We start from the raw sequence: 13,324 nt of genomic DNA on the forward strand, positions 1-13,324 counted from the left end.
CGCTTGGCTAGTTCATCTTCTTAATATACCTTGAAGTCTTTACCAGTTTTTGCAGGATCTTGGTAGTTTGGCTAGGATTTTACTGGTTAGTCTATGAAAGCATATTGGAAACAAAGGTAGGATCTCCAATCTGAAAACAGGGAGAAGGTGAAAACTTGATGTTTTTCCCTCTGGGAAAAATGTTCAGAAGCCCTGGAAATTATAGGTGCTCATGGATGTCCTGAACTACAATTGTGTTTTGCTAAACAATGAGATTTAATGTATATGAAGAAGATACTCTTTTTGTTTTGGTAGGATATTTTTGATTTTTTCCATTTAGCAAAGCAGTGTATGTATACAATGCATCTTAATCTGTTACCCCTTCAACATTTTTTACCTCCTTTCAACCCACCCTTTCCTTTATTTTTCTTAATTTTGTGGGATATACAATAAATTCTTTATTGCAGTATCCCCACTTTCTTCCTTCGTTCCTCTATCCCTTTACTTTTGCCACCCCACCCCCTTGCAAGTACCCATCTCCTGGTATTTATTTTGTTGGGCTTTGACTTAGTCTTTCTAAAGAATTATATTATTTGAGCTCTCTGTAAAGTTTATTATACCTCAGTTAATTCAGTTATATTCATTTTTGTACCTTCCAGATTCATAGGCACATTCTAGCTCCTTCAAATAAGGGTAATCATGCAACTTATGTTTCCAAGTCTTTCCATTTCTTTATGAATAGTATGATATTATGTTTTCTAATGGATGGATAAAATTCTATTGTGTATATAAACATAATCCATTGAGGAGCATCTAGGCTGATTTCATATCTTGGCTATGGTAAATAATGCTGCAATGAACATGGTTGTGCTGGTGGCTTTACTATAGCATTGTTGGTGCCTTATTGTATAAAGGACCAGGAGGAGTGGAATTGGTGAGGCATAGATTAATTCTATATTTAGTTTTTTTGAGGAACCTCCATACTGCTTTTCAGAGAGGTTGAACAAGTTTACATTCCAATAATGTAAAAGAGTGTTTTCCTGGTCAGCATTTGTTATTGTTAGTTTCTTGATAATGGTAATTCTAACTTGGAAAAACCTGCTTCCTATATGCTTTGGTAGAGCCAGATTATTGGAAGTTTCATAAAGATGTTGATCTGTTTGAATACTACCATGTTCTACAGGTTGTTATATGCTCAAAGGAAGTTATGACTGTAAAAGGACCCTTAACACAAATGAAGGCATTAAGAATGATTTTATGATCTTTATTAGATACTTAAGAAGAAGAAAGTAGATTACACCATACCTTCAAATAGATCAGTGCTGATGATTTTCTATTACTGCTTGCTGGATAGAGAAAAAGTTCGATTTGAAGTATTCTGATAGCAGGAGTCCTTGCTCTTGTCTATTTAGCCAAAATGACTGAATTTTAGATTAGGTTCACTGCTAACAATAGAAGTGAAATTTCAAGATATAAAGGGCAAGCTGACAGTGTTTGATGGCATTGTTTATATACACTTAATCTTCTGCAATGGTTATTCACATATAGCCTAGTTTGGTAGACTGGTTGTATGATCTTAGGTATGAAATAATCTGGGATCCTTCTACCTCCTTATCTGAGAAATAAGCATATCACCTTTCCAGTTATATTATGGTGACTATGTAAATGAAAAAAGCACATTAAAAATACTTATACATAACACTATCTCAGTAACATGACTAATGTAATATAATGTATTATAGTAAACATTAGTCATAATATATATTGATGTTATATATTATATATCAATAACTTTTTATTACTACATTTGTAGAAATGATTATATAATACTGATGTACATAATCTCATAGCTACAACTAGATAAACACTAGTAATTGAATAAAGATATCTATTTATTACATTAGTATAACATACTTTGTAACAATATATGGTAATGTAATATCTCACTAATATTTCAATAAGTAATAGTGATTGTTATCACTTATTCATAAATATTTAAGGCAGAAGCATGCTATCTGTAGAATACCTCTGTGAAGTTTTACCTAGCTGTTCTGTTTTATGAGTTAAGTCACACTAAGATGATCAGAAAATTACATGTAATGTGTGCTTGTTATGTCTTCACTATTCCGCTCAGAAACCCACCATTGACTGCATGTCAGAGGATGGTTACAAGCTGGATCGAATCAAGGGTGAAATTGAATTCCACAATGTGACCTTTTGCTATCCTTCCAGACCAAACGTAAAGGTGAGTGCCAGCCTTTTCCCTGGAAGGAGTGGACATTTGATTCTCTGATGATTCATTCTAGGGCCCCGGATGGCTTGGTTTTCAAAGCCTGACTTAAGCTTTAGGAATAAAAGTAAGTGTACTAAGGTTGTACCCTCTTAGGTGACACACCACATCTTTGGAATGATTATATTGTGTAAATTCTTCTGATTGGAACATGGCTTAACAGGACATTCAAATGGAATCAACCCTACAAGGCTCTGTTGAAATGAGTGGCAGAGCCTGTCATTCTAAGTACAGGACAAATAGTTGACAAGGCAGTTAGCAAACAAGAAGCATGCCTTCATCATCACTGCTTGTAGACAAAGAGGGTGGGGCACACTAACTAGGTAGTAATGAGCAGCAATGGGAAGCTGATGTCTGGAGCTGCTTACTTCCCACCTGTAATACACCAGCCTCACTCCACTAGCCTTAATAAGAAGGGGAGTAAACAGGGATACAGGTGGACATTATGTTGAAAAACTAACTTTACAACTTTGGCGCAGGGCGGGGGGATGATGGGGTAGGGGGGAGATGGGAAAGGATGGTAAGGAGAAATAAAGGAGGAGGCAGCAATGTTTGATAAGAAATGTACTCATTACCTTGCTCATGTAATTGTAACCCCTCTGAATGGTATTTTCACAATAAAAAAAGAAGAAGGGGAATTGGAGATTTGCTTGCATGTCTTGTATTAGGTGTTTATTCAAGGCAAACAGTAAAGTAAATTTACAGTTTTCCTGCCAAAGACCTATAAGGGTGATCCCTGTTACAGAAAATTAGAATCTCTCCTTGAATGAACTAACTTTGAAATGATACTTATTCTGCCTTTTTGTTCTCCCTGGGAAGGAACAGTACTGATGATTGAACTCAGGGTCTTATATTTGTTCAGCTTGCTTACTTAGTTGGTGCTCTACCACTTGAGCTACACAACCAGCTCTGCATTTGTGGAGATGGAATCTTGTTGACTTTATTGTATGGGCTGGCTTTGAACCATGGAACTGGTCTTAAACCATGATCCTACTGAACTCCATATCCCAAGTAGCTGAAATATAGGCATGAGCTATTTGCCCAGCCAGAATGTTTAAAACTAGATTTTGGAATAAAACTTTTGAGTTGGGTGCTGGTGGCTCATGCTTGTAATCTTAGCTACTCAGGAGGCTAAGATCTGTGGTTCAAAGCCAGCCCGGGCAAGAAAGTCCATGAGACTCTTATCTCCAACTAACCACCAGAAAACTGGAAGTAGAAAGGTAGGTCAAAGTGGTAGAGCACTAGTCTTGAGCAAAAGAGCTCAGGGACAGTGCCCAGACCCTGAGTTTAAGCCCTACAATGGACAAAAACAAAACAAAACAAATCGTTTAACTAGGGATACGGGTGGACCCATTGCATCAATGAGATGTACAAGTCGTTATGTCAAAAAACGAACTTAACAACTTTGGTGGGGGGTGGAGGGAGGACCGAGTGGGGGGAGGGGAGGAGTATGGGAAGGGATAGGAAGAGGAAACAACAAACAACGAGGAGGCAACAATGCTTGATAAGAAATGTACTCGTTATCTTGCCCATGTAATTGTAACTCCTCTGTACGGTATTCTCACAATAAAAAATAAATAAAAATAAAAAAAACAACAACAAAAAATTTAAAGTTTATTTTACTAATATTAGCACATATCATTTTACTTATTGACCACAACTATTAAGCCTTTTGCTCAATGCGGAAGCCTTACCTTAGGTACTGTGGTGACATAAGTAGGCATACAATCATATAGTTTCCTTACAAAGCATCCTAACTTGCACCTGAATTGCTTGGTTTGATTTATAGTGATAATTTGAACTTTTAAATTTTCTTTTAATATTCATAACTTTTGAGCTTTTCTGCTTATCTGATAAGATTAGCCCAGATGTATACTAATTATTGCTAATAAGGGAAACCATGGAACCTATATTTCTTTGGGTGTGGCTTATTTCACTTAGTTTTCATTTTCTTTCTTTTCCAGATTTTAAATAACCTCTGCATGGTCATTAAACCAGGGGAAATGACAGCTCTGGTGGGACCCAGTGGGGCTGGCAAAAGTACAGCATTACAACTTATTCAGAGATTTTATGACGCCTGTGAAGGCATGGTATGTATCTTCCAGAAATTTCAATGGGTGGAGACTAGGAAGTCCAAATCGTAGTACAATGTCAAACTAAGACAGTCCTGGCACATGCATAGCCTGCATTCACACGATATGTTTTCTGCATCGTGACAGTACTCCATGACTAGCTGAGTATGTTTTCTGAGTCATTAAGTGTGCCAGCACATTAAAACTGGTATTGCTGCTTCTTGGGTGAGTCACTTACCAGGCCCACCCCTTTGTATTGTAACAAAATCATCATGGATTACTTAAGTTCTCCCAAATGCTGAGGATACAAACGAGAACACAGGTAGAAATCTACAGGGAACAGTCCTTAATTATTGTTTTGAAAAGTTTAAAAAAAATTTAAGTGGGCAGCTCATCCCTTTTTAGTCCTCAACTACTCAGGAGGCTGAGATCTGGGGATCATGGTTCAAAGTCAGCTTAGGCAGGAAAGTCCATGAGACTCTTATCTCCAATTAGCCACTAAAAAACCAGAAGTGAGGCTATGGCCCAAGCAGTGGAGCAAAAAAGCTAATGGACAGTGCCCAAGCCCCCAGTACTAACACACACACACACACACACACACACACACACACACACACACACACACACACACACACACATCATTTTGAATGCATAATTTCACAAATGTTTCTTGTCTTATTTTCCTTGTGTTTATTTGAGGAAACATAGACCAAAACTAAAAGAATTACCATACTAATAATTGCTTTATCATATATTTATCATATGCTATGTTAGATGTCACATACAAATGATTCCTCTCTTACACAATGACTTGTAAAGGTGTCTGTGACCATTTTACACACAAGAAAGGAAAAGCCAAAGGGACTGAGACCTGCTCAGGTCTTGTAGCTAGGACCAAGACACAACTTGAACCTAGGTGTGTGGATGACAAAGCTCCTGCTCTTTGCATTCTGCCTCAGAATTATGGTCATCAGCTTCCAGCTGATGCCTTGAGGTGGCCTTGTTTTCCTTCATGGATATGATAAGTTCCCCAGGATGTATATGGTGTTACACTGGTTGGGCTAGCAGCTCAGAACTTTCTTCTCACACACATGCCTTTCTCAGTTTGGCATTCTTTACTATATGCCACCCCAGTATTCTAAATCTTTGAAAATCACCATTTAAACCATTTATTATTAAGTAGTTGTGCAAAGAGGTTACAATTCCGTAAGTCAGGTTATGAGTGAAATTCTTCTTGATCAATGTTACCCCTTTCATTGATCTCCCTCGTTTCTCCCTCCCATTCTACCCATTCTACCCTCCCAATCTTTACATGATGTACATTGAATATAATAACTGCATTTGCTCACCATTCCTCCTATATTCTTGCTCTTCTTCATTGCCTTCCCCAATATGTTGAATTTTTAAAAAAGATATTAAGATTTTACTGTGTTTTTGTTTACTCTCAATTGATTTTGAAAAAAAATTAATTTTTATTTTATTTAACTAGTTGTATAGTTTAGACTCAACATATCATTTTATGATTACAATTTATTTTGGTCAATGTCACCACTTCCCTCATTCTGTCCCCATCTATCCCAACCCCACCCATCCCTCCAAATTTTCACATGTGCACATTGGTTATCTGACCATATTTGTCCAATGGTTTTTGAACACACAGTGTTATTTGATGAATCTGACTAAAATCTGCTTCTATGAAACAAACATACAAGATAGAGTATATTGTTTATTTTTTATTGTTTTGTTGAAGTCCCTTTTGGGTCATACATTAAAAGATTAAAATATTGAAAGCATGGTAAATAATCAAGGAATTAAAAAATGTATCCATTCTTGTGCCAGTAGAATTAGTTAGGTGACATTACTTGTTTGTGTCTCTACAATGAATTGTCCTTTAGCTAAACTTAATGTCTATTAATGTTGTTTTCTGATTTTTGTTTCTTTTTTTGTTTGGTTTTGTTGTGCTGGAGTTTGAACACAGAGCCTGGCCACTTTAGTATTTTTCTCAAGAGGTACTCTATCACTGGAGCCACAGCTGGACTTCTGGCTTTTTAGTGGTTAATTGGAGATAAGAGTCTCACAGACTTTCCTGCTTGAGCAGTCTTCAAACTATGATCCTCAGATCAAAGTCTTCTGAGTAACTGAAATTACAGGCATGAACCACCAGCATCCAGCTAATGTGATTCTCACTCAAAAACTACATTTTACGAAGGATTGTTCTATAACAATCTTGTCAGTCTTTATGTTTCTCCCCAGTGGTTAAATATACCTCATGGTAGGACTTAGAATCTTAAAGTGCTCAAAGCAGTGCCCTGTTGCTCTCACACTGTCTAGGTGACTCTGGATGGCCATGACATCCGCTCTCTTAATGTCCAGTGGCTGAGGAATCAGATTGGAATAGTGGAGCAGGAGCCAGTTCTGTTCTCTACCACTATCGCAGAAAACATCCGGTATGGCAGGGAAGAGGCCACAATGGAAGATATTGTGCGCGCTGCCAAGGATGCCAATGCCTACAACTTCATCATGAACCTGCCACAGGTATCCCTAGCCTGTACTCCATGGTAAACCTGGGGTTCATAGAAGGAACAAAGCTACATGAAAATGCACATCTTCATTTGATTAAATTCTGGGTTGTTAAATTTTTAACGCCATGTTTAATGTCAAGCTTGGGTACCAAGAGTTTACATTTTTCTTCTGAATAGGTATTTATATATAGAAAATCTACCAAACTGGGGAATTTTCTTCTTAAAATCTCTTTTTGAAACAGAATTCCTTATTCCATCTATTAAGAATGTGTCTAGCAGAGCGCCAGTGACTCAGGCCTGTAATCCTATCTACTCAGGACGGTAGGATCTGAGGATTGTGGTTCGAAGCCAGACCTGGCATGAAAGTCCATGCGACTCTTATCTCTACTAAACTACTCAGAAAAAGCCAGAAGTGGCACTGTGGCTTAAGTGGTAGAGTGCTAGCCTTGAGCACAAAGAAGCTCAGGGACAGTGCCCAGGCCCAGAGTTCATGCCCCAGGACTGGCAAAAAATGAAAGAAAAAAAAAGAATGTATCTAAAATATACATGAGGCACAATGCTCTCTCTATGTTCATCATTGTGTTAGTCAGTTGTCTGTCACTGTACGAAATCTTGAGATAAACAAGTCAAGAAATGCTCACTAAGGTTCATGGTCAGCTAGCAATTTTGCTGTTGGGCCTGATGCAAGGAAGAATATAATGGTGATGCATGGTGGGCAGAGCAAAAGTGCTCTGTTTCACGGTGGCCAGGAAGCCATGGAAGAGACTGGGGGCAAGGGGAGGGAGAGAGAGAACAAGACAGACAGAGACACAAAGACAGATAGAGACACAGAGACAGAGATAGAGAAGTTAAAGCCAAAGTCCAATTACAGACAGGCTGGTAACTCATCCATGGGAACATTTAAGATCCAAACCATAACAACCATTACCATTATTCTTTAGTTCTCTTGTTCTTACACAGCTTATATGTTATGTCCTTAAGACAGCATCTCATGTATTCAAAACAATTCCCCAGGAACTGGAACTGTGGCTCAAAGTGGTAGAGTGCTAGCCTTAAGTGCAAAAGCTTAGGGACAGTCCAGGCCCTGAGTTCAAGCCCCACAACTAACAAAGAAGAAGAAAAAGCAAAGAGTCTTAAACAATTCCCCAGATATTTCTGTCATAATGACTACTACAAACACAATTTTTGGACAAACACAATCTCTGGTGGTTCATGGTGCATATAATCCTAGATATTCAAGAGGCTGAGTAAAGCCAGCCTGGGCAGATAAACTCAAGAGACTCCAGTAAACCAGCCAAAAGCATATGTATGGCTTAAATGATAGAGTACCAGCTTTGAGCAAAACAGCAAAGCAAGAACTCAAAACCTCAAGTTCAAGTGCAGTCTCTCTCTCTCTCTCTCTCTCTCTCTCTCTCTCTCTCTCTCTCTCTCTCTCTCTCTCTCTCACACACACACACACACACACAAAACCCTTTTGTATTATTACATTGGTATTGATGGTCTGCCAAGTATGAGAAGGATTATTGATAGCTGATATGCATGTGGAACTTACTACATTCCAGGAACTGTTCTAGCACTTCATATTCATTGACACATTTAATCCTCAAATGTTTTCTTCAATGCAGCAACTATAATCCTGATTGATTTATGGAGAACTGAGGTTCTAAGAAGTTAATAACTTACTCAAAATTGTACAACACAAAAGCAGGAGAGACAGGTGGTCCTGGGCATCTGAGCCAATGAGTTTGGACATTTCATATTTGGATTTCTAAATTACTGTTATGAATAGTCTTGCAGTTATGAGTATGCTGTAGTCTAATGGTTGAAAAGTATGTCTCTAGAATCAGACTCAACTCAGTATCAAGTTCAACTTCTCTAAGTACCAGCCTTATGAGTTTGCAAGTTTGCAAACTTGCAAACTATTCTACCTCTTTTTGGCCAGTGTTTCTTTACTCTCTGCTTATAGAGAACAGCAGTATCTTCCTCATGCGGTATTTCTGGAGATTATAAGAAATGATACATACACAATTTCAGCACCATGCTTTACATGTGTTAGGAGCTCAAATCATATTGGCTAATTCTGAGCATGATGAGAGTCTAACAACTTGAACCATATTGTTAGATTCTGATGTCATATGAGGCATGTGAGATCTTCTATAACCATTTGCTATCCATGGTTATATGGTGCTATATATCGCATTGTATTTGGTTATATGATTAAAAAGCTCCTTTGAGCTTTCATTCACAAATAGATCTGTCAGCATTGTGTTTTGTTGTGTTTTCTAAGGGAAAGGTGACAAGGACTTGATATGCACTTCAGTCTTCTAAGATGGCTTTTATATTTTCAGACTGCTGAACTTTTACTTTGGTTGGAAATTTTTATTTGAAGTTAAGCTCAGTGTACCTGGAAATGAAATCATAAATTCTTGTCTTTATCTTGCATGCGAATGTTGATTAGATCATCTGTTTTGGAAGTGGTATTTCTTTCAGTAAAAGTTGCCCCTGTGGAAATTCATGCTTGCTGAAGAAATTAGAAAAAAAATCTCATACTGGCTCATTGTGAGCCACTGTGAAGAGCCATCCTCATCTCCCTGATGACCAGCATCCTGTTCTTCCTAGCAATTTGACACCCTGGTTGGCGAAGGAGGAAGCCAGATGAGTGGTGGCCAGAAACAAAGAATAGCCATTGCTAGAGCCCTCATCCGAAATCCCAAGATCCTCATTTTGGACATGGCCACTTCAGCATTGGACAATGAGAGTGAATCCATGGTACAAGAAGCACTGAATAAGGTTTGTGGAAAATCTGAGTTCATTCTCAAGGTCTGTGTGGAAGTGCTTGCACTGTTGCAGAAAAGATTGCTTCCTGGGGAGGGACAAGATGTGATTCTCCATGGATCCTTGTATCCAATCTAATCATTTGCAAAGTATCAGCTGACTAAAATCCTCCACATGTTGAACATGGCTATGATTTGCTTTCAATAGCTGTGCATGTAAAATATTATTCTTAGACTATTGTTAAGACTAACATGATTTTTTAAACATCTCCCTACCTTATTTTATACTGTGAATTAATTGTGGTGACTAGACTAATGTGTGATGGGATTTTTGGCTGCAAGAAGCTGTTCTTGTTTTTTCTAAAGCCTGTACAGCCTATTTAAGTATATGCACATGATCTAGGGCTGTGACTTACTTGTAGATTCTTGAGTGATCTGAAGGTCAGTGTCAGATCTATCTTTCAGTCTTGTTTAATGGGGTGCCACACATTCCTACAGATGCAGCACGGGCACACAATTATTTCAGTTGCCCATCGCCTATCCACAGTCAGAGTGGCAGATGTCATCATTGGTTTTGAACATGGCACAGCTGTGGAAAGAGGAACCCATGAAGAACTGTTGGAAAGGAAAGGCATCTACTTCACACTAGTGACTTTGCAAAGCCAAGGAGATCGAACCCTTTGTAAAGAGGATGGGCAGGGCAAGTACCTTTTTCCTTTCCCCTGAACCCTATCTTAAACCCAAACAGTAATTTATGGCTTTCAATGCCCAATTTCTTCTCCTTGTAGTCTAGCAGGCATTATATAAATGGTAAAGAAAACATCTGAAGCTCAGGAACATATTATATCAAGTCATAGAGCTAAACCCATGGTCTTCTAGTTTTCAATTCCATTCCTTTTCTTTAATTTTGCAAATAGTAGAAGTTTTTGAATGTGTCCTGCATACCAGAGTGTTTGAGTAAATTCATTAATGACTAAAAAATTTTATACTTATTTTCAAATGCAAACACTTTAGGTCCAAGTTTACTTTCTCTTTATCAATCTGAACTTTCAAAGTTGATGGTTATTCCAAGCAAAATTAACCAACCTCTCTAAACTTTCTTCACCATTTAATATTTGTATTTGTGAATCACAATACCCTAGCTACTATAACACACAAGTCATTTTGGACAGGATTTTGAAAAGTTTGCTAGGTCTATCAATCTTTTGGTCACTTTCCAGTGGGCTTTCCTTAAGTATTTTATGATTCATATTAAAATATACTTATTTCTATAAAGGTAACAGTCTAGCATATATCTCAAATGACTTACTTGTATTAAACATTTTGATTTTAAAAAAATGTGTTGGACAAGTTCCAAATTTTACTTATTGCAATAAAGTTAGCAGAATGTTTGACATCAGATATTGTAGCTACATTCTAGGAAAGCACAGTAAATAATTCTATCTAAATATGACTCTGGTGGTTGAATACACTAAGGAATGGCTCTTGTTTTGTTGAATAGGAAAAGATGCAACCAAAGACGATGTGCCCCAGCAGACCTTCAGCAGAGGGGGCTACCAGGATAGTTTGAGGTGAGCTCAACCATGTGACAGTTTGAAGTTTACAAGTATTTTTAGGAGGCTTTTGTCACTCTGATCCTCAGGCCTTGTCTCAGACACAACAAGGAAATCCTTACACAGATTCCCAGGCTTTTTGGAGTAAGCATAGGCAGAGGAAAGCTTCATTGTTATAGTGAATGTATGTCTCCATAGGGATTTTGTTTCATATGTGCTTCTCAACTATTTGAGAGTAGATTAAATGATAGAGGCTTCTCAGGGGAAAAGATTGTTTATGGAGTTTAGGAAGGGGATTTAAAAAATCAGTTTTTCCCAGGTATTGTAGCACACATCTGTAATCCCAGGACTCAGGAAGCCAAGGCAGGAGAATCTCAAAATTGAGACTCATCTGGGCTATGTAGTGAGACCAAGGACAACCTGACCTACATTGTAAAACCTTTACTTTTCTCAAAGAAAAACATAAAAATCTGGTTGTAGTCTTTTCCCCACTCAAGCTAAGTGCAATATGAGATACTGTCTTTTATGAAGATCATATTCATGCACTTAGCTCCATTTTTTAACTACCAAGAGGCAATTGAAATACAAACACTTTTGCTCTCAGAGTAAGTCAAGTTATTCCTCAGTCTGATAAAACTATTTCTTAGTTTTAAAAGAGAATGTCTCTAAATGACATGCTGATTTTTCACTAGATCAATATGTAAGTATATACCTTCAAAACACTGAAGTATTAGCATGACTGGAAAGTTAATCTTTCATCCTAGTTTAAGAGTTTCACTGCAAAAAAGGTTTTTACAATGTTTAGTCACCAAATAGTACAGAGCTTCTGAGAGGGGAAAGAGAAGATGATGTATTGTTTCAGAAAAGGGTATGATGTGATCTTATTCCAGTGTTTTTGATCTGCCTGACAAGAAACCTTGGATACTGGGCCCTGGCAGGTGTATTTTCCCAGCACACTTAGTACTCATAGTCTCATAACAACCTATGTCAGGCAGAAAGAATGGTTTGGAGGATGATATCAGAGAGTGAGACTTAAGAAATATAAGATTAACGTAGCAGAAACCCAAGAGGACACTGTTGTAAGCCTTCCATGTTCAGAACAGCAAGGTAGAAGTACTAGTCATGATACTAGAATTAGCCATGATACTCCTTCCTCCCCTCTACTCCATCTTTGGTACCTATTGCTGTGAGTTGGCTTTAGATCCATGACCTTGAGCCCTATCTCTGTCTTGCACCTTATCTAGCTCTAGGTGATACCACCTCTTCTTCACCTTCTGGAAAGATGTCCTAACATTAGTTGTCTAATTCAAAGGAATAACTATAGTCACAGGCCAAATAAGAAGGAATAGGAGTATCCCAGAGGTCACTCTGGGGACAGAGAGGAGGGGTGGGGAATGGTTTCACATCCAATCATATGACACTTGAAAAAACCTTCATGCACAAGAACAAGAAGAGGGAGGACTTAACATAAATGCTCAGTGTTGAACCTGGGTGACGGATTGGCAGAGTCACTAAAAGAGCAGGGTGTCAAGTTATGTAATTAAGCTGACTTGTTGTTCAAGAGCCTGGATGAGCAGTCACAGCTACTACCTTGTTGTAATCTAATGTTCTCTGAATGAATAAATTCACAGGGGAGTAAAGTGATTAGTTCCATCTACAGTGTGCTAGAGTCATAAAGACATGTCTCCTTGAATCCAACATTCCTCTCTTTTCACTCTTACATGAGAAAAATAGAGACACACAGAGAGAGAGAGAGAGAGAGAGAGAGAGAGAGAGAGACAGAGACAGAGACAGAGACAGAGACAGGTGATAGAGATGTAGATGGAGACAGAGACAGAGATAAAGAGATTCAATGTGTACCCTAAACCAGAATGGTAACTAAAAGCAATGAACAATTTTCTTTGCCATGGTAGCAGTTAGCAGAATCATAAACTTGGCACATATTCAAGCCCTGGGCAACTTTTAATGAGTGTAGGACAACTATGTTCTCCTTTCTCCCTCACTGGTTGTACTTAAATCTAGGTTGGTCAGTTTCAGAGCCCTGGGCCCATAGCAATCAACCTGACCCATTCTGACCCAAGACAAGGTCTTTCAAACCTAACCTGGAAGTTCCCTGTTTTCATTGCCATGTGAC

General features: G+C 38.1%; 1 protein-coding gene across 6 annotated transcripts in view; it reads left to right on the plus strand.

The window, feature by feature from the left end:
* Abcb11 (ATP binding cassette subfamily B member 11) overlaps positions 1-13,324 on the plus strand; it is a 105,714-nt gene that overhangs the window by 57,709 nt on the left and 34,681 nt on the right. For all 6 annotated transcript variants that reach the window (XM_070021436.1, XM_070021470.1, XM_070021454.1 and 3 more), the window contains 6 exons: positions 2,114-2,224; positions 4,234-4,359; positions 6,673-6,876; positions 9,483-9,653; positions 10,136-10,337; positions 11,139-11,208. In XM_070021436.1, coding sequence (XP_069877537.1) covers positions 2,114-2,224; positions 4,234-4,359; positions 6,673-6,876; positions 9,483-9,653; positions 10,136-10,337; positions 11,139-11,208 — 884 coding nt within the window. The remainder of the gene's footprint in view (positions 1-2,113; positions 2,225-4,233; positions 4,360-6,672; positions 6,877-9,482; positions 9,654-10,135; positions 10,338-11,138; positions 11,209-13,324) is intronic.

The sequence above is a fragment of the Dipodomys merriami genome, unplaced genomic scaffold (genome assembly GCF_024711535.1).
Source record: "Dipodomys merriami isolate MVZ:Mamm:240054 unplaced genomic scaffold, mDipMer1.0.p SCAF_1, whole genome shotgun sequence".
NCBI classification, from domain to species: Eukaryota; Metazoa; Chordata; class Mammalia; order Rodentia; family Heteromyidae; genus Dipodomys; species Dipodomys merriami.